Here is a 20959-nt window from a genome sequence, read left to right on the forward strand (position 1 = left end):
CTCAGATTTTTATATTCAGCTCAAATTTTATTGCCTATATTTTAATCTTTCTACTATTACCCTGCCCATACCTGTACCTCCCCTCCCCATGCTGTTATGGTGGCCAAATTTCCCCAAGGGGATCAATAAAGGAAGATATCTCATCTTATTCCTGTAAGATTTTTTGGTATGTGCCCTGCCTGTTCTTAACACTTTGAGCGCCACGCCTGGTTTTCCGTTTTACCGGCTGAATGCCACCATCGGCGCCAATGTTAACGTTAATATCGCCTAATCTATGTTTTAAATTATGGCTATGTGTCTAATCTGCCCATCGCATTATCAAAGACTATTTTCCAGTCAGTGCTGTCAAGGCAGATTGTTTTTTTATCGCATCGTTTCCGTTTCAGAGCAGTTAGAAAAGCCCCCGTTTTGATATAAAAAACAGCTAATTCTGGAGCATTCTATGAAAATCGTCTTTTAGTGGAATATTCCACAACGTTGATATTCGTCGGCCTTTTTATGAATCGTTTTCAAATAAACGCTAGATGATCAATATTATACGTGCACGCAAGCACATTACGGCCGCGCACTGATAATCGCTCCGTTGATTTCCTCACAGACTTTTACAGTGAAACCGAAAGAGGACATTTCACAAAACAGCTTATAACTTCATCAAACTTACTCTGATTATCCTACCACTGATAACATAGAGTCCTTACCTGACATCAGATGGTATCCAACTGGTATATTCCAATTCCTGATCGATACGTGTATGGATCCAACGCGATACTGTAGATCTCCATGATCAACGGGGATCTGAGGTTCCAGAATGAACTGTGGTAACCCCGGCTGGATCAGTGAACTGGAAAATGTGGAGTACCGGATTTTTTCCCCCATTCATTTTCATTGAGTCCATTCCAAAATCACTTATGTCATCTGGGAGACGACAGGGGGCGCTTTTTTCCACAGTGATCGCCGGCGCCGCTCAGCTATACTCGGGTAGGCTCGGGTGATCCCAAAAAAAAAAAAAAAAAATCAGAGAAATCTCGTGAGTGGCTAGCAACCACCTATAAAAAAAACCAGAGAAATCTCGTGAGTGGCACGGAAAGTGTTAACAGCTTCATTTGGGAGAAATCATTGGTGATTGCGTTCAATTCAATTATACAGACATCGTCAGAATTAGATAATTATAATAATAATGTAGCAACCTCGCTAGCAGGGAGTTGATTGTCCACACGGTATTGCACGGGAAACAGTAACTTTATTTCACAGGCTATTGTTTGGCCATAGCCCACGCCATACAGTCACACAATGTACACAGCATGTCGTCTGAACGATCGCACACTGCTCCAGAGGAGACGCTTGTTTTCCAGCCCTGCTCCACCCATAGATAGTATGTGTGGTGACATATTATATCTATGGCTCCACCCGAGCATGAGAAAAAACAAGGGACTAAACATGTTTTGCAATTATGCCACAACAATGTGGAACGCCCTACCTACAGCAGTAAAGGAATGTGAATCGCTAGCCCACTTTCAAACCCACTCTCAAAGAGCACCTACGGGAGACTGCAATTCGAAACTGGCCCCTGTAAATGTCCAAACCCAACCCCCTCCAATGTACAGTTTCCCACCCCGCCTACCCAACCCCCCCCACCCCACCTACCCAACCCCCCCCCACTCCACCCACCCAACCACCTCCAATGTACAGTTTCCCACCCCGCCTACCCAACCCCCCCCCCCCACCCCACCTACCCAACCTCCTCCAATGTACAGTTTCTTCCCCCTCAAATGTATATACTCTCTTTTTAGACTCCTTTTGTACACATAAACATTACTGTATATTTGTAGATCTGGTATGTCATAAATGTCTAGATGCAACAGTACTGTCTACCTGTATGTCATATATGTTATGATGAATTGAAAATGGGGGACCCTGATGTAAACAAGACGAAAGTCTTTCTCTGGTCTGCATCCCCTTAACAATTGTGTGTATTGAGCTGTACTGGATTGTACCCATTCTGCAATCTGGTAATAACATTTTCGATCAATCAATCAATCAATCATTCAATCAATTCAATCAATCAATCAATCAATCAATCAATCAATCAAACAATCAAACAATTGCTCAGATGTGCACTGCCTGCCGTTTCTGCCTTTGTCCACCAGGGGGCACTGTTGACTCACAAATGTTTTTCATTAGCTACATCCTGGCCTTGGGGAGCGTGATATATTGGGACGCTATTCATCAACCGTCTCGGAATGGGAGTGCTTCTCTACAATCTGTTTTATTTATTTGTATCTTATAATAGATGAGATGGTCAATATAAGAAGTCATTGATTTTGTAATGAAGCTATACAGTCTATTTATTTGAGCTCTGTTTAAGATCCATGGTCACAATTCCCTAAAGCCTTTTAACCATTTCACTACCACACTACAGAAGGTTAACCATTTCACTACCACACAACAGACGGTTAACCTTCTGTAGTGGTAGTGAAAGGTTAACCTTCTGTAGTGTGGTAGTGAAAGGTCAACCTTCTGTAGTGTGGTGGTGAAAGGTCAACATTCTGTAGTGTGGTAGTGAAAGGTTAACCGTCTGTAGTGTGGTAGTGAAAGGTTAACCTTCTGTAGTGTGGTAGTGAAAGGTCAACATTCTGTAGTGTGGTAGTGAAAGGTTAACCTTCTGTAGTGTGGTAGTGAAAGGTCAACATTCTGTAGTGTGGTAGTGAAAGGTTAACCTTCTGTAGTAGTGAAAGGTTAACCTTCTGTAGTGTGGTAGTGAAAGGGTTATCCCTTTGTAGTAGGGCTGACCTTTGACTTTTTTTTGGAATTCGAAGCTTCGGGGGCCGAGATTCGATTTTAATTCGAAGCTTCGAAATAAAATAAATAAATAAATAAAATAAAAGAAATCAATTTTTTTTATGTTGTGGGACTTGTACAGCACTTTGTTCAACTTTGTCAGTGCTGTAAAGTTTAAACCTTTTTAAATCTTAGACAAACGAAACACTTTGCTTTTATGAAATATTGTAAGCCGTCATTTGAGGCTTTATAAAAGCAGCACAATGAACACAAATCTGTCAGAGCAGAGTCCGACCTCATCTTAAATAACAAACAGCATTGCTTGTTGTAATTAACAAAGAGAGGCAGAGTTGATTTAGCAAAAAAATATATATATATTTATATCTTTTTTATTTTATTTTATAATCGAATTTTATTTTCATATTCGAATCCCATGCCCATCGAACGAAGCTTCGAAGCTTCGAAGTATTTAAGACAGCCCGACTTTGTAGTGTGGTAGTGAAAGGGTTAATAATAGAGGACAACGAGTGAAAAAGAGCGGCAGAAGTTCGGCCCCTGATCCAAACGGAGCCCCGTCGTCTCCTCCTCCCGTCGGGGGTCGTTCCCCCGCTCCTCTCGAAAGGTCAAACGTTCCACTTGTATCAGACGGGAGCTGGAACTCTGATGGAGCACCGCCGCCGCCGAGCTGCGTCGCACACAGTCAGACCAGACAGTGTAGACACGATTATGATTGATGGGCTGCAGTCTGAGGTCTGAAGTGAATATCATGTACAGCCGGCTCAGGTGGATGTCGGAGAAGATTGGAAAAGAAATCGGAGCTTGTTGTCTACTACGATGACAAATCGCTTCTTTGGAAATTTGTCGCTGATTTATAGCAGCTCTGGGGATTTCCTTCCCTACAGTCATTATTAACATCCTGTACGAGTCACGGAATCCAATATTACTAGTCTTATTAATAAAAAACCTTTTAGAACCATGACCTCTGCGTCGGCCCCCGATTTCACTGCAGCCAGTTATTGTGCTGCTGAATCATGGCAGCCATGACGGTGTCTCTGTGGACCTGCTGTCTCTCTGTGGACCTGCTGTCTCTCTGTGGACCTGCTGTCTCTCTGTGGACCTGCTGTCTCTCTGTGGACCTGCTGTCTCTCTGTGGACCTGCTGTCTCTCTGTGGACCTGCTGTCTCTCTGTGGACCTGCTGTCTCTCTGTGGACCTGCTGTCTCTGTGGACCTGCTGTCTCTCTGTGGACCTGCTGTCTCTCTGTGGACCTGCTGTCTCTCTGTGGACCTGCTGTCTCTCTGTGGACCTGCTGTCTCTCTGTGGACCTGCTGTCTCTCTGTGGACCTGCTGTCTCTGTGGATCTGCTGTCTCTGTGGACCTGCTGTCTCTCTGTGGACCTGCTGTCTCTGTGGACCTGCTGTCTCTCTGTGGACCTGCTGTCTCTCTGTGGACCTGCTGTCTCTCTGTGGACCTGGTGTCTCTGTGGACCTGCTGTCTCTCTGTGGACCTGCTGTCTCTCTGTGGACCTGCTGTCTCTCTGTGGACCTGGTCTCTCTGTGGACCTGCTGTCTCTGTGGACCTGGTGTCTCTCTGTGGACCTGCTGTCTCTCTGTGGACCTGGTCTCTCTGTGGACCTGCTGTCTCTCTGTGGACCTGCTGTCTCTCTGTGGACCTGCTGTCTCTCTGTGGACCTGCTGTCTCTCTGTGGACCTGCTGTCTCTCTGTGGACCTGCTGTCTCTCTGTGGACCTGCTGTCTCTGTGGACCTGGTCTCTCTGTGGACCTGGTCTCTCTGTGGACCTGGTGTCTCTGTGGACCTGCTGTCTCTGTGGACCTGGTCTCTCTGTGGACCCGGATCCTCTGTTTGGCCTCATACTGCCCCCCCTCCCCTTCATCAGGGCTCAGCTGATGAGAGCAGACAGGTCACGTGTCACCCTGACCCAGAGCCTACAGCTCACTCCTTACAACCATAGCCTACAGTAGCTCACTCCTTACAACCAGAGTCTACAGTAGCTCACTCTTTACAACCAGAGCCCACAGTAGCTCACTCTTTACAACCAGAGTCTACAGTAGTTCACTCTTTACAACCAGAGCCTACAGTAGCTCACTCTTTACAACCAGAGCCTACAGTAGCTCACTCTTTACAACCAGAGCCTACAGTAGCTCACTCTTTACAACCAGAGCCTACAGTAGCTCACTCTTTACAACCAGAGCCTACAGCTCACTCTTTACAACCAGAGTCTACAGTAGCTCACTCTTTACAACCAGAGTCTACAGTAGTTCACTCTTTACAACCAGAGTCTACAGTAGCTCACTCTTTACAACCAGAGTCTACAGTAGCTCACTCTTTACAACCAGAGTCTACAGTAGTTCACTCTTTACAACCAGAGTCTACAGTAGTTCACTCTTTACAACCAGAACCTACAGTAGCTCACTCTTTACACCCAGAGCCTACAGTAGCTCACTCTTTACAACCAGAGCCCACAGTAGCTCACTCTTTACAACCAGAGCCTACAGTAGCTCACTCTTTACAACCAGAGTCTACAGTAGTTCACTCTTTACAACCAGAACCTACAGTAGCTCACTCTTTACACCCAGAGCCTACAGTAGCTCACTCTTTACAACCAGAGCCCACAGTAGCTCACTCTTTACAACCAGAGTCTACAGTAGCTCACTCTTTACAACCAGAGTCTACAGTAGCTCACTCTTTACAACCAGAGCCCACAGTAGCTCACTCTTTACAACCAGAGTCTACAGTAGTTCACTCTTTACAACCAGAGCCTACAGTAGCTCACTCTTTACAACCAGAGTCTACAGTAGTTCACTCTTTACAACCAGAACATACAGTAGCTCACTCTTTACAACCAGAGTCTACAGTAGCTCACTCTTTACAACCAGAGTCTACAGTAGCTCACTCTTTACACCCATAGCCTACAGTAGCTCACTCTTTACAACCAGAGCCTACAGTAGCTCACTCTTTACAACCAGAGTCTACAGTAGCTCACTCTTTACAACCAGAGTCTACAGTAGCTCACTCTTTACAACCAGAGCCTACAGTAGCTCACTCTTTACAACCAGAGTCTACAGTAGCTCACTCTTTACAACCAGCGCATACAGTAGCTCACTCTTTACAACCAGAGTACAGTAGCTCACTCTTTACAACCAGAGTACAGTAGCTCACTCTTTACAACCAGAGCATACAGTAGCTCACTCTTTACAACCAGAGTACAGTAGCTCACTCTTTACAACCAGAGCCTACAGTAGCTCACTCTTTACAACCAGAGTCTACAGTAGCTCACTCTTTACAACCAGAGCCTACAGTAGCTCACTCTTTACAACCAGAGTCTACAGTAGCTCACTCTTTACAACCAGAGTCTACAGTAGCTCACTCTTTACAACCAGAGTACAGTAGCTCACTCTTTACAACCAGAGCCTACAGTAGCTCACTCTTTACACCCAGAGTCTACAGTAGTTCACTCTTTACAACCAGAGTCTACAGTAGCTCACTCTTTACAACCAGAGCCTACAGTAGCTCACTCTTTACAACCAGAGCCTACAGTAGCTCACTCTTTACAACCAGAGCCTACAGTAGCTCACTCTTTACACCCAGAGTCTACAGTAGCTCACTCTTTACAACCAGAGCCTACAGTAGCTCACTCTTTACAACCAGAGCCTATAGCTCACTCTTTACAACCAGAGTCTACAGTAGCTCACTCTTTACAACCAGAGCCTACAGTAGCTCACTCTTTACAACCAGAGCCTACAGTAGCTCACTCTTTACAACCAGAGTCTACAGTAGCTCACTCTTTACAACCAGAGTCTACAGTAGTTCACTCTTTACAACCAGAGCCTACAGTAGCTCACTCTTTACAACCAGAGCCTACAGTAGCTCACTCTTTACAACCAGAGTCTACAGTAGCTCACTCTTTACAACCAGAGCCTACAGTAGCTCACTCTTTACAACCAGAGTCTACAGTAGCTCACTCTTTACAACCAGAGCCTACAGTAGCTCACTCTTTACACCCAGAGTCTACAGTAGCTCACTCTTTACAACCAGAGCCTACAGTAGCTCACTCTTTACAACCAGAGTCTACAGTAGTTCACTCTTTACACCCAGAGCCTACAGTAGCTCACTCTTTACAACCAGAGCCTACAGTAGTTCACTCTTTACAACCAGAGTCTACAGTAGCTCACTCTTTACAACCAGAGTCTACAGTAGCTCACTCTTTACAACCAGAGCCTACAGTAGCTCACTCTTTACAACCAGAGTCTACAGTAGCTCACTCTTTACAACCAGAGTCTACAGTAGTTCACTCTTTACAACCAGAACCTACAGTAGCTCACTCTTTACAACCAGAGTCTACAGTAGTTCACTCTTTACACCCAGAGCCTACAGTAGCTCACTCTTTACAACCAGAGCCTACAGTAGCTCACTCTTTACAACCTGAGTCTACAGTAGCTCACTCTTTACAACCAGAGTCTACAGTAGTTCACTCTTTACAACCAGAGTCTACAGTAGCTCACTCTTTACAACCAGAGCCTACAGTTCACTCTTTACAACCAGAGCCTACAGTAGCTCACTCTTTACAACCAGAGTCTACAGTAGCTCACTCTTTACAACCAGAGTCTACAGTAGCTCACTCTTTACAACCAGAGTCTACAGTAGCTCACTCTTTACAACCAGAGCCTACAGTAGCTCACTCTTTACAACCAGAGTCTACAGTAGCTCACTCTTTACAACCAGAGTCTACAGTAGCTCACTCTTTACAACCAGAGCCTACAGTTCACTCTTTACAACCAGAGCCTACAGTAGCTCACTCTTTACAACCAGAGCCTACAGTAGCTCACTCTTTACAACCAGAGTCTACAGTAGCTCACTCTTTACAACCAGAGTCTACAGTAGCTCACTCTTTACAACCAGAGTCTACAGTAGCTCACTCTTTACAACCAGAGTCTACAGTAGCTCACTCTTTACAACCTGAGTCTACAGTAGCTCACTCTTTACAACCAGAGCCTACAGTAGCTCACTCTTTACAACCAGAGTCTACAGTAGCTCACTCTTTACAACCAGAGTCTACAGTAGCTCACTCTTTACAACCAGAGCCTACAGCTCACTCTTTACAACCAGAGCCTACAGTAGTTCACTCTTTACAACCAGAGCCCACAGTAGCTCACTCTTTACAACCAGAGCCTACAGTAGTTCACTCTTTACAACCAGAGCCTACAGTAGCTCACTCTTTACAACCAGAGTCTACAGTAGCTCACTCTTTACAACCAGAGCCTACAGTAGCTCACTCTTTACAACCAGAGCCTACAGTAGCTCACTCTTTACAACCAGAGCCCACAGTAGCTCACTCTTTACAACCAGAGCCTACAGTAGCTCACTCTTTACAACCAGAGCCTACAGTAGTTCACTCTTTACAACCAGAGCCTACAGTAGTTCACTCTTTACAACCAGAGTCTACAGTAGCTCACTCTTTACAACCAGAGTCTACAGTAGCTCACTCTTTACAACCAGAGTCTACAGTAGCTCACTCTTTACAACCAGAGTCTACAGTAGCTCACTCTTTACAACCAGAGCCTACAGTAGCTCACTCTTTACAACCAGAGCCGTATCTGCAGGTATCTCTGAGAACATTTGAATATTTTTTATTTCCATTATTCTGTACCAGGATATTTTATGACTCTTTTTGGCACTTTAGAACTTTTCACTTTAGAACTTTTCATGTTCTTGACTAATAGCAAATGTATATTTTCACAGAACCTTTCTTGTTGTGTCAAGGTGAAAATGAACTAAATGAGGAATGTGTGGATATGAGAGAGAGAGAACGAGCTTCTGTCTGTCTGTCTGTGTGTGTGTGTGTCTGTGTGTGTGTGTGTGTGTCCCGGTATGCATACTGTGTATCTTTGACCTTTGACCTTTGATCAGCGGAGAGCACGGGAGACTCACAACTCCCATCACCTTCAGCATGCCACTTATTCACTGATGAACTCTGTGACCTCTAACCTTCACCCTTTGCACCCTCCCTCCCTCCTTCCTTCCGACCACGCAGCGAGGAGTGAAGCTTAAAAAGGTGCCGCATGTTTCTCTACCCTCGGTACACAGTGGTGGTGGTAATGTTATGACGACCGCGGTAACCGCGGCGACCGCGGCTCTGTGTGGTCCGAGCTTCTGCATGATGGCCTGGCGGGGGGGCCTGTCACTCCCATTATTACCCATAATTCCCAGCAGCTCATCACCCCCACCTTCATCCTCAGTCGTGATGATAACTGTTGTTGTTGTTGTTGTTGTTGTTGTTGTTGTTGTTGTTGTTGTTGTTGTTGTTCTCCCCGTGTCTGCGTGAGAGCGAATGTGAGACACCAAAAGAGATCGTACCCGTTTCTCTCATCCTCCCCTCCCTGTCATCTCTCTCTCTCTCTCTCTCTCTCTCTCTCTCTCTCTCTCTCTCTCTCTCTCTCTCTCTCTCTCTCTCTCTCTCTCTCTCTCTCTCTCTCTCCCTCCCCACATTTTGCTCTGTGCTCTCCTCTGGCAGCCTTTGTTCAGCTGTGGCTCCCTCGCACTGTGTCTCTGTGTCACCCTGTCTGTCTGTCTGTCTGCCTGTCTGTCTGTCTGTCTGTCTGCCTGTCTGTCTGTCTGTCTGTCTGTCTGTCTGTCTGTCTGTCTGTCTGTCTGTCTGTCTGTCTGCTCAGGTGCTCGTCAGACGGTCCACCAGCTGAGTCATAACAGACGTGACCCACTCTTGAAAGTATCTAGTCATGTCCGGGGGGGGGGGTGAACTCAGTGGTCCAAAAGTGGGTTTCAAACCGGCGGCCGCTCGCGGAGGCATATGACTCCCTGAGAGCGCAGTATGGATCTTCTGTCAGTTCCGATGTACTCAGCTCGGATGTACTCAGCTGGGGAGGTACTTAGCGTCCGCGGGCGCTTCCCCATCTGTGGACCTCAGAACATGTCTGCCGTCTCAGAAACCAGGAGGCTTAATAAAAGGGAAACGTTGACCTTTTTAAATGTTAGTCTCTTATATGTTTCTTCACCGTGGTCAACGCGGGGGAAGAAACTGCACATTTCATTTCAAACCTTTATTTAAACTCGAAAAGGCAACTGATGTTTCCCTCATTCACAGTCACGTCGCGTGTACACGTACAGAGTTAAGCTAAAAAAGACATGTCAAATCACACGGCATATAAAATCACAACAATAATACAAGTAAGGATAACAATCAATTAAAACACGTACAACTTGATTGACAAAGGATGGAGATCAAGGGTTTAAACTCTGCAACAGAGGGGAGAATCTCAAGCTTTAAGGACTTTAAGGACTCTGTAGTATAAGGAGGTAGCTTACCAATAATGATGTAGTATAAGGAGGTAGCTTACCAATAATGATGTAGTATAAGGAGGTAGCTTACCAATAATGATGTAGTATAAGGAGGTAGCTTACCAATAATGATGTAGTATAAGGAGGTAGCTTACCAATAGTGATATAGTATAAGGAAGTAGCTTACCAATAATGTTGTAGTATAAGGAGGTAGCTTACCAATAATGATGTAGTATAAGGAGGTAGCTTACCAATAATGATGTAGTATAAGGAAGTAGCTTACCAATAATGATGTAGTATAAGGAGGTAGCTTACCAATAATGATGTAGTATAAGGAGGTAGCTTACCAATAATGATGTAGTATAAGGAGGTAGCTTACCAATAATGATGTAGTATAAGGAGGTAGCTTACCAATAATGATGTAGTATAATGAGGTAGCCAATAATGATGTAGTATAAGGAGGTAGCTTACCAATAATGATGTAGTATAAGGAGGTCGTTTACCAATAATGATGTAGTATAAGGAGGAGGTAGCTTACCAATAATAATGTAGTATAAGGAGGTAGCTTACCAATAATGATGTAGTATAAGGAGGTTGTTTACCAATAATGATGTAGTATAAGAAGGTAGCTTACCAATAATGATGTAATATAAGGAGGTAGCTTACCAATAATGATGTAGTATAAGGAGGTAGCTTACCAATAATGATGTAATATAAGGAGGTAGCTTACCAATAATGATGTAGTATAAGAAGGTAGCTTACCAATAATGATGTTGTATAAGGAGGTAGCTTACCTATAATGATGTAGTATAAGGAGGTAGCTTACCTATAATGATGTAGTATAAGAAGGTAGCTTACCAATAATGATGTAGTATAAGAAGGTAGCTTACCAATAATGATGTAGTATAAGGAGGTAGCTTACCTATAATGATGTAGTATAAGAAGGTAGCTTACCAATAAGGGCCTTAAAATTTGACTTCAAGCTAGCTGCAAATGGCTCGTTAGCATTTAACCCTAGCTGCAGGCTAATGAACTATCCAGTGGCTAGCAGTACTTATTTGTATCTAACAGGAACGCTAACAGCTTGGACGTTTTCTTTGGTTAACTAACGCGGCAGTAAAGAGTGTCTTCCCCCGCAATGTCACAGCTGACCTGTGAGGAAACGTAGCCGCCTGACATGAGAAATGTCAGAACCATTCCTTTAAAAGCCCCGACACTATCTGAGTCCAGCCGATTAGAATTAATGACTGTCTGAGGTGAATGTCATGCAGAGCTTTTCACAGACGCAGGAATATTGAAGCTGAAATGTCACCTAGATGTCAAACCCGCTCACTAATGCATACAGGATGAAGTGCTCTCTGTAGGAATGTTCCTCCCACTATACAGTGGGATTAGACTAGATTATTAATGGGGGGTAAAAGCATCTGTCCGGCCATAAATTGAGAGCTATTAGACCTGGGGAGTCACGGTGATAGTTTTAAGACCCGCCTGGTTACGGATTAATTTCCACTTATATGGTTCTGACATTTGACGGGAGCTGAGTTGAGCATAATTAAAGGATAACTTTGCTATTTTGGACCTTAGACCCTATTCATGGTCTGTCTACCATGTACCTGACATAGAGACCATCATTTCACTGATCATTCCAGCTGGCTACAATTTCCCTGCAGGGTTTCACCCGGCTAGAATAGCAGACAATCGGCTATTGTAAATCCTTTGCAAAAACAACGATAAATGTGTTTTTCCGAGACGGGAAGCTCATGGTGTATTCTTACCGGTCCCATGGTGCTCTCCTGTGAAATGTATCGCAGTCCCAACATCCAGCTTTCTCTCCTGGACCCTCTCTACGACTAGCTAGAGTGTGGAACTTTACAGTGCGTAGTTCAGTCGGTGAAAATAGTTCTGTTTCAAATGGAACTGTTGTTTCAACATTCGGATTGCGATACATTTCACAGGCGAGCAGACTGAGACCGGTAAGAATACACCCTGAGCTTCCCATCTTGGAAAAGCACATTTATCGTTGTTTTTAACGATAAATCGATTGCCCATTGTCTGCTATTGTAGCCCAGTGAGAGCCTGCAGGGAAATTGTAGCTAGCTCAATACTGGATCAATCAGTGAAGTTATGGTCTCTATGTGTCAGGTACATGGTAGACAGACCACAAATAGGGTCTAAGGGTCTAAGTTATCATTTAACGTTTTTACATTTGAAAAAAAAGTTATGGGTACAAGACTGTGTACCTAATGCAATTGAATCTTTACTCACACTACACAAAGTAATACCGTAATACAGTACCCATAAGCATCACTATTTGAGGGCCAGTCTCCAGTGAATGCTGAAGAGGACGATGTCATGAATCCAAAATAGTCAAAACAACGGACATAATATATTGTTGGAATTATATACTTGTGATTACCTGACTCGTTTGTTTTTAAACACCGTAGTTTTCATGTTTTTGACGTTGATGTCTTCGATGGATGGAGTCAAATGCCGCGATAACCAATGAGAATGACAAGGGATACCAACGTCAGACTAGTTGTGCTCTTGTGATTGGTCGCCGATCAGAGAGGCTTATGGGCACTGTAGTAGTTACTATGGAAACAAGTACAATTACGATGTAAAACACATTTTCTCAAACATTGAGTTAAAACATTTACGTGTATTGGTTGTAACAGTATAACATTTAAATAATATATACCTCTGTCAAAGACCATGAACCAACACAACGGTTTGGCTGTAATATATAGGTTTGATCTTCAGTGAGAGGCTTCAGTGAGAGGCTACAACGAGGGAAATCACAGGTGGAACCTCACTCCCCAGGTGTATTAATGTGTGGCTCTGATTTGTGTTCTAAGATATATTATGCAGCTGTTCTTTTTTTTTATATCTGTTAGACAAAACAAACTGCGGACCTGAACAGAAATATATTTGAAAATAGTTTAACTATTTTAGGTGCGTTAAATCTACCAGGCTTTAAGTGGAAACATTGCTCACAATCTTTATGTTGGTTACAGATGTTTGAATTAGCGATATATTGAACTACAAAAATACACTTTTTTTCTTTTTTTGTACTTATATATATTAGTGCTGTCAGGCGATTAAAATAATTAATCTAATTAAATACAGGATTTGTAATTAATTAATCTAATTAATCGCATTTTATTCGCATAACCATTTTATGCCTGATATTCTATATTCTATAATCATATTTCAAATTGCATGTGTCCGGATGGCAGAATTCAGTACTGTATCTACAAAACCTTCTGTTTTCTGTTTTCATCTTCCATTTATTAATTTGCTTAGATTTTTCAGGTCTGGTCAATTTGAGCATGGTGTTAAAAGATAAAAAAAAAAGTATTGATATTCTCATTTGGTTCATTACAATTTACTCAAGCCTAGTAACAGACACAGTATTTATGACACTGGGAATACATTCCCTGAGATCCATAGATGTCCCTAGAATCAGATACCAAGAACATGCAAATGGACCATATTAAAAAAGTCTGTAAATGTGTATTCTACGTTCTTATGGAATGAATGAGATAAAAAAAAAAACATTATTAATTTTGAGTTAATTTTCATAACGGGATAATTTGCTGTGTAATTAATTAATCTAATTAACGCAATAAACTGACAGCCCTAAATATATATATATACATTTTGCAGTGTACTGTTTTGCGAAGGTTGGACACGCTGACAGCATTATGCAGCATTATGCAGCATTATGCTGTGCTGGTGCTGTTGGGGCAGTAATTCTATCGGCTCTGGCTTGTTTGGACTGCAGGCCGGTGTCCCTGGTTCCTCCCTGCCTGTGCTGCTAATGCAGGAACCTGATACTTACACCCCAACATCCCACCATCCTCTCTCCCTCTCTCCTCCAAGCACAGGAACCTGCTACTTACACCCCAACATCCCACCGTCCTCTCTCCCTCTCTCCTCCAAGCACAGGAACCTGATGCTACACCCGACATCCTCTCTCCTCCAAGCACAGTGTCTACGAGCAGCACTTAAGAGTGTGGGATGATGGAGAGATAGAGGAAGAGATGCTCCTCAATATTTCAACAGAACACATTTCCCCCTCAGTGTCTTGTAATGGATACACATTTAAGTTAATTTAATTTAATATATAATTTAATTTCAAACCTTTATTTAAACTCAAAAGGCAAATGAGATGTCCCTCATTTACAGTCACAGTCGAGTGTCCATACAGAAATACAGCAAAAATAAAAAGCATATAAAATCATAACAATAGGACAACAGGACGGGGCAAAAGCAAGCATAACAAATCAATTGTACAACTTGATTGACAAAGGTTGGAGATCAAGGTCTTAAACTCTGCAACAGAGGGGAGAATCTCAAGCTTTAAAGGACTGTTGTAGTTAATTCCATGAGCTAGAGGGGCATCATAGCAAAATGCAGATTCACACTGTTCAGAGCAAACTCTGGGGGACCTTAAGGACCGGCCAGTCACTAGAATGGGTTCTAAGGTAGCTTACCAATAATGATGTAATATAAGGAGGTAGCTTACCAATAATGATGTAGTATAAGGAGGTATCTTACCAATAATGATGTAATATAAGGAGGTAGCTTACCAATAATGATGTAGTATAAGGAGGTAGCTTACCAATAATAATAATTTTTTTGATCCACTTTTTCTCCTTATTTTCTATTTTTCTCCCATCCCAATTTTGTATTGCCAATTCTCCCCTCCCCTGTCTTGAACGTTGCTAGATTATGCCTCCCACTGGTCGGTTGTAGTGAGGAAGCCTTGCATCATGTGTCCCCTCCGGTACACGAGGAGGCAGCCTGTCGCATCTTTTCACCAGACAGCGCGGACTCTCAGTGGCGAGGAGTAACGCGTGGGAGGCTCACGCTGCCCCCGATACTTCTTGTCTCTGCTGTGCAGGCGTCACCCAACCGACCTGTAGGAGTCGCTGTCCACAACGTCCAATCCCCACCCATTGACTTCCACCCCCTAACTCTGCCAATTGAGATAGTATGACGACTGGCCCAAGCCGCAGGCAATGCTGACACCGGGATTCGAGACCGGAGTATCTTGCATTGGTGACGAGCGCAATCTCCGCTACGCCACCCAGCCGCCTGCTTACCAATAATGATGTAGTATAAGGAGGTAGGTTACCAATAATGATGTAGTATAAGGAGGTAGCTTACCAATAATGATGTAGTATAAGGAGGTAGCTTACCAATAATGATGTGTAGTTTAAGGAGGTAGCTTACCAATAATGATGTAGTATAAGGAGGTAGCTTACCAATAATGATGTAGTATAAGGAGGTAGCTTACCAATAATGATGTAGTATAAGGAGGTAGCTTACCAATAATGATGTAGTATAAGGAGGTAGCTTACCAATAATGATGTAGTATAAGGAGGTAGCTTACCAATAATGATGAAAGTAAGTTTCATTGTATTCATAAATAAATTACCTTGTATTCCATTTCCACAGTCGTATGCGTTTTTGGGTGTAAAGATCTTAGCTAAGTGCTAAGTAGGTTGTCTTAATTAAATCAAACCTCTTACATGCCTTTCTCTTCTCACTGAGCTGTTGGCACAGTGAAGGAGATTACGGAGAGGTTGGTGCTAAATCAAACGGTTATTTGGCCAAGCGTAGGTATTTTGATTTTAATTAGTCTAATATTGTTTTTTTACACCGCAATTTCTGTTAATCAGAATTTGCATTTCCTCATTGAAACACTAGCGTGGTTTAACAGAGGCGTGTTCTGTGGAATAATGATTTGTGTACAGTGTAGTGTTTCAGTAAACTACTAGTATCAACAGTGGTTATGATGTACACCCAGACACACACCCTGGGAATCCCTATTGTTTTGCAAATCTCATTTTAATGAGCCCGTATTATGAGGAATTCAGGCATTGTTGCTAGGATACAGGAGGAGGGGAGGCTTGCATCACTGCTGATACCCATTTACCCCCACCAACCCAGTTCACTGCCCCGCCCTCTGCCCCCCCTCTCTCACACTCTCTCTCTCTCCTTCTCTGTGCACAGCCCCGCCCCTCACACCCCACACACACACACACACACGCACACACACTCTCTCTCTCTCCTTCTCTGTGCACAGCCCCGCCCCTCACACCCCACACACACACACACACACGCACACACACACACACACACACACACACACACACACTCACACAATAACTCCTCTCTCCATCCATCTGCATTTGTGATGGAGATGGGGATGAGTGAGTGTGTGTGCGGGGGGGGGGGGGGGGGTAATGATGTAATGCCGGAGCAGGGTATTGGCTGGCAGATCACAATAAGCAGAGGAGCAGCAGTGGGAAGGAGACGGGGGAGAGGAGGAGGAGGAGGAGGGAGAGGGGGAGAGAGAGTGAGCAGGAGAGAGGGAGAGAGAGAGAGAGAGAGAGAGCAGGAGAGGAAGCAGGAGGGAGATAACAGGAGATAGAGAGAGAGAGAGCAGGAGATAGAGAGAGAGAGCAGGAGATAGAGAGAGAGAGCAGGAGATAGAGAGAGAGAGGGGGGGAGGAGAGAGAGAGAGAGAGCAAGAGAGAGAGGGAGAGGGGAGGTGCCAGTCAGGAGAACAGTGGCTCGTCAGAGGCTGTAGCCGCATGATGTCAGAGTCTTAATCGGAGCAGCGAGCAGAGGACTGACTGACTGAGTGACGGCCGCGCAGAGCGCTCCGGTTATGAAAGAGTCTGAGCTGCTGGAGAGCCGGCGGAGAGGACGTAAAGGACTGTAGCGGAGGGAGGGAGGGAGAGAGAGAGAGAGAGAGAGAGGGAGGAGAGGCTGGGAAAAGAGCTGCAGCCATTTGCATCGCAGCCTCGGAGCCTGAGAAGAACTGTGTGCGGCTGGAGCCTGTTGTCTCCATCCGTCCGTCTGTCTTGTCTTGTCTTGTCTTGTCTGTCCGTCTGTCTGCTGGACCGGCTGTCTTCCGTCCGTCCGCCTGTAACCTCGTCTCCGCTGCTGCTGCTGCTGTCTCCTCTCAGCGTCTCTCTGGGATTCGGCGTCCCCGGCTGCCTGTGTGTCATCGTCTGTCGTCGTCGTCGTCGTCCCCCCCCCCCCCCTCCACCCCACCCCAGCTGGCGTGTGTGAACGGATCATGCGTATGTGTGACTCTCTGTGATTGAGTCTGTGTGTTTGTGTCGTGTCTCCTTCTCTTGCAAAAATGATGAGACAGACTCCCGCACCGCGGAAGGTACGGAACAGAACAGCCGTCTGATGCGTTTCTCTGGGGTGTTGTTGTTGTTGTTGTTGTTGTTGTTGTTCTTCTTCTTCTTGTTGTCGTTGTTGATGTTGTCGTCATTGATGTTGATGTCATCCATTAGTCGAGCTAGCAGGGCTGCTGCACAGATCATTCCTGGGAGATTTCATCCATGCTTATTTTTTTTTGTGGGAGGAGGTGGGGTCCTTTTTTTTCTATTGATGTATAACGAGATGTTTGATCTTTCTGGGAAAAGCTAATTCAAGATGTCATACTGTACACACGCCTTGTCACCGTGCCGTCTTGAATATTCTTACCTGAGTGCTCATGGATGTCCCAGTTCCATGCTGTCTTTTTTTCCATTCATTAATTAATGCTTTTTCACGCATCTGTTTTACTTTTTTTCCATTTAGAGTTTACTTGTGTCGTTTGTCTCGGTCGGCGGTACTGTGACTGTGTTTCGGTGTCGTTTTTGCTGCAACACACATCAAGAGCCAGAAGTCTAGCTTTTGACATATAATCAGATCACCGTTCAAACCGGTTTGAGGAGTCCGGTGGTTTTTAGGTCGTGTTTAGGGGACAAGTGTATGCAGCTCGTTCATAGACAGTGTAACTCACACCGGTGGCAGTGACGGTCCTTTATTCTGAAGGATGCCACGGCTTCTACCGGGCTGTCGCCTCTTTTATTCCACACAGCTGTTAGTCGTGACTAGTAGTAATCCCTACCGAATGCAACCAACGCTAATCCAGTAAGGGATGCTACAGTAACCAGCCGAGGCTACAGTCACGTAAAACACAGCGAGCACTAGGATAGGAGAGAGGAAAGGGTTTTGGAACGTAGGCACACCAAGTGAGACAAATTGTTCAGTGAATAGCTGATTAAATGTTCAGTGAAACGTTAAATTGGTATTTTAGTGAATTGTACTTGGTTATTGAGGGTTTATTAAGGGTTATTTCGTGGTTGGCAGAGAGATTTTCCTTGTAGGCTGTAACACACAGAGCTGAGAAAGGATGCTGTTTTAACAACTCCCTGTATCCAGGTCAGCTCAGGCTAGGTGTAGTCTGCTGTCTGACAACCACAGCACTTGAAATGATAGAATGGCTATTCCCCGTTCCAGTCATTTGGCCGTTGCAGACTGGTCTCGACTCGACAACAAACATTCTAAAATGGACCCAAGTTTACTTCCTGTTGCAGTGTCTTGCTAATATTGGTAGCTGACAGGCACTCAAAATGTTAGTCCATTCTTGTATGTTTGATTTTGTTGTCAAGTTGAAACTGTCTATATATATACTGTACGATAGCTGTCATCATGTGAATGTCGGCCTGGAGATCAATGTTGTTTTTTTGGTGCATGAGAATCAGAAAATGTCAGTCTGTGGTGGACATGTCAATCACAGTCTGTGGTGAACGTGTCAATCACAGTCTGTGGTGAACGTGTCAATCACAGTCTGTGGTGAACGTGTCAATCACAGTCTGTGGTGAACGTGTCAATCACAGTCTGTGGTGAACGTGTCAATCACAGTCTGTGGTGAACATGTCAATCACAGTCTCTGTGGTGAATGTGTCAATCACAGTCTCTGTGGTGAACATGTCAATCACAGTCTGTGGTGAACGTGTCAATCACAGTCTGTGGTGAACGTGTCAATCACAGTCTGTGGTGAACGTGTCAATCACAGTCTGTGGTGAATGTGTCAATCACAGTCTGTGGTGAACATGTCAATCACAGTCTCTGTGGTGAACATGTCAATCACAGTCTGTGGTGAACGTGTCAATCACAGTCTGTGGTGAACGTGTCAATCACAGTCTGTGGTGAACATGTCAATCACAGTCTGTGGTGAACGTGTCAATCACAGTCTGTGGTGAACATGTCAATCACAGTCTGTGGCTAACATGTCAATCACAGTCTGTGGTGAACGTGTCAATCACAGTCTGTGGTGAACGTGTCAATCACAGTCTGTGGTGAACATGTCAATCACAGTCTGTGGTGAACGTGTCAATCACAGTCTGTGGTGAACATGTCAATCACAGTCTGTGGCTAACATGTCAATCACAGTCTGTGGTGAACGTGTCAATCACAGTCTGTGATGAACGTTTCCACCTTTCTGAATCGTGTGCTCTTTATGAAACAACAGTGATTCGCACGACAACATTATCACAACTCTTTGTCAGCCATCTCATAGCGTGCCAACAGGAGACTCCCGTGATACTCTACAGTCTCGGGGGAAAAAAAACTTCTATCCATTCCAAGATCTGATCCAAGATCTGCGAGAGATGGCATGTGACGACGTCCACAGGAGCAGAACAGAGTCGCGTTTTGAACCCGGATTCGGCCGCGCGTCCGCCGTGACACAATGCAGCCATTTAGGCCACGGCGGCCGTACCAGGCTCTGGTGTGTGGAGGTCACGTGACCAGGCTCTGGTGTGGTGGTCATGTGACCAGGAGGTCATGTGACCAGGGGGAGCCGGCGGAAGAACAAGGGAGTGGAAGGATCAGAGGGAGAACAACAAGAGAGCGCATCCATATGGAAGAAGGTGTCATCCGATACGATAATGCCCCCCCCCCCCCCCCCCCCCCCCCCCCCCCCCTCTGGGAGGCCTCTCTGGAGGAGCGGTATGGAACAGGAGCGCTCCCTTTTCAAATCACCTCGCATTGTGTTTTGGGCTCGTAAAGTAGGTCGGAAAAGAGGTCTAGTCCAGTCGAGCCCAGAGGTTTTTCCTCAGTCGTCCTCATCCTCTTGTGTACTGATATCTTATGATGATGATGATGATGATGATGATACGTTCGTATGACTAACCCTGGATGTCTGTTTCTCTCCTCCCCCCCGTTGACCTGGCCCACCCTGCCCTTTGCATGATCATCTTCCTCCTCCTCCTCTTCTCCAATCCTGTCGTTTCTCGCTCTGCTCTCTTCTTCAGACCACGGCCAGAAGGCCCAAGGTGAGACGTGGCCGCAGGGCTTCAGACCTTCATGGGTTTTTACACATTTATGCCCTTTTCCCCCCCATGCTCCTCATGCAGTTGTGTGTGTATCGTGTGTGTGTGTGTGTGTGTGTGTGTGTGTGTGTGTGTGTGTGTGTGTGCGCGCGTGTGCGTGTGTGTGTGTATGTGTACCGTGTGTGTACCATGTGTGTGTGTACCGAGTGGGTACCATGTGTGTGTGTGTGTGTATGTGTACCGTGTGTACACCATGTGTGTGTGTACCGAGTGGGTACCATGTGTGTGTGTACTGTGTGTACCATGTGTGTGTACCGTGTATGTGTATACCATGTGTGTGCACCGTGTGTGTACCGTGTGTGTGTGCCATGTGTGGTATGTGTGTGTACCTTGTGTGTACTGTATGTGTGTGTGTTGTGTGTATGTGTGTGTGTGTACCGTGTACTGTATGTGTGTGTGTTGTGTGTGTGTGTGTACCTTGTCCTTGTGTGTACCATGTACAGTATGTGTGTGTGTGTGTCCTTTGTGTGTGTACTGTGTGTGTGCGTACCAGATTGTCCACTTTATTACCTATTAATTTAGCTGAGAAGAATGACAACACGTTGTCCACAGCGCCACTCTGTTTCCTCACAGCGTAACGTACTCCGTGTTGTGTTTATATTTCTTCACATTGATGTTTATTGCTTTTTAGTAGTGTTTCCTCTCTTTATTCACGTCCTGTTTTCTGTTTTATTT

The 20959-nt window shown here is 44.7% G+C and overlaps 1 protein-coding gene across 1 annotated transcript in view; it reads left to right on the plus strand.

The window, feature by feature from the left end:
- dctn1b (dynactin 1b) overlaps positions 1 to 20959 on the plus strand; it is a 113582-nt gene that overhangs the window by 33458 nt on the left and 59165 nt on the right. Inside the window, exon 5 of the mRNA XM_084311599.1 lies at positions 20207 to 20227. Coding sequence (XP_084167725.1) covers positions 20207 to 20227 — 21 coding nt within the window. The remainder of the gene's footprint in view (positions 1 to 20206; positions 20228 to 20959) is intronic.

This window comes from Notolepis coatsorum, assembly GCF_963971535.1.
Source record: "Notolepis coatsorum genome assembly, chromosome: 3".
NCBI classification, from domain to species: domain Eukaryota; kingdom Metazoa; phylum Chordata; class Actinopteri; order Aulopiformes; family Paralepididae; genus Notolepis; species Notolepis coatsorum.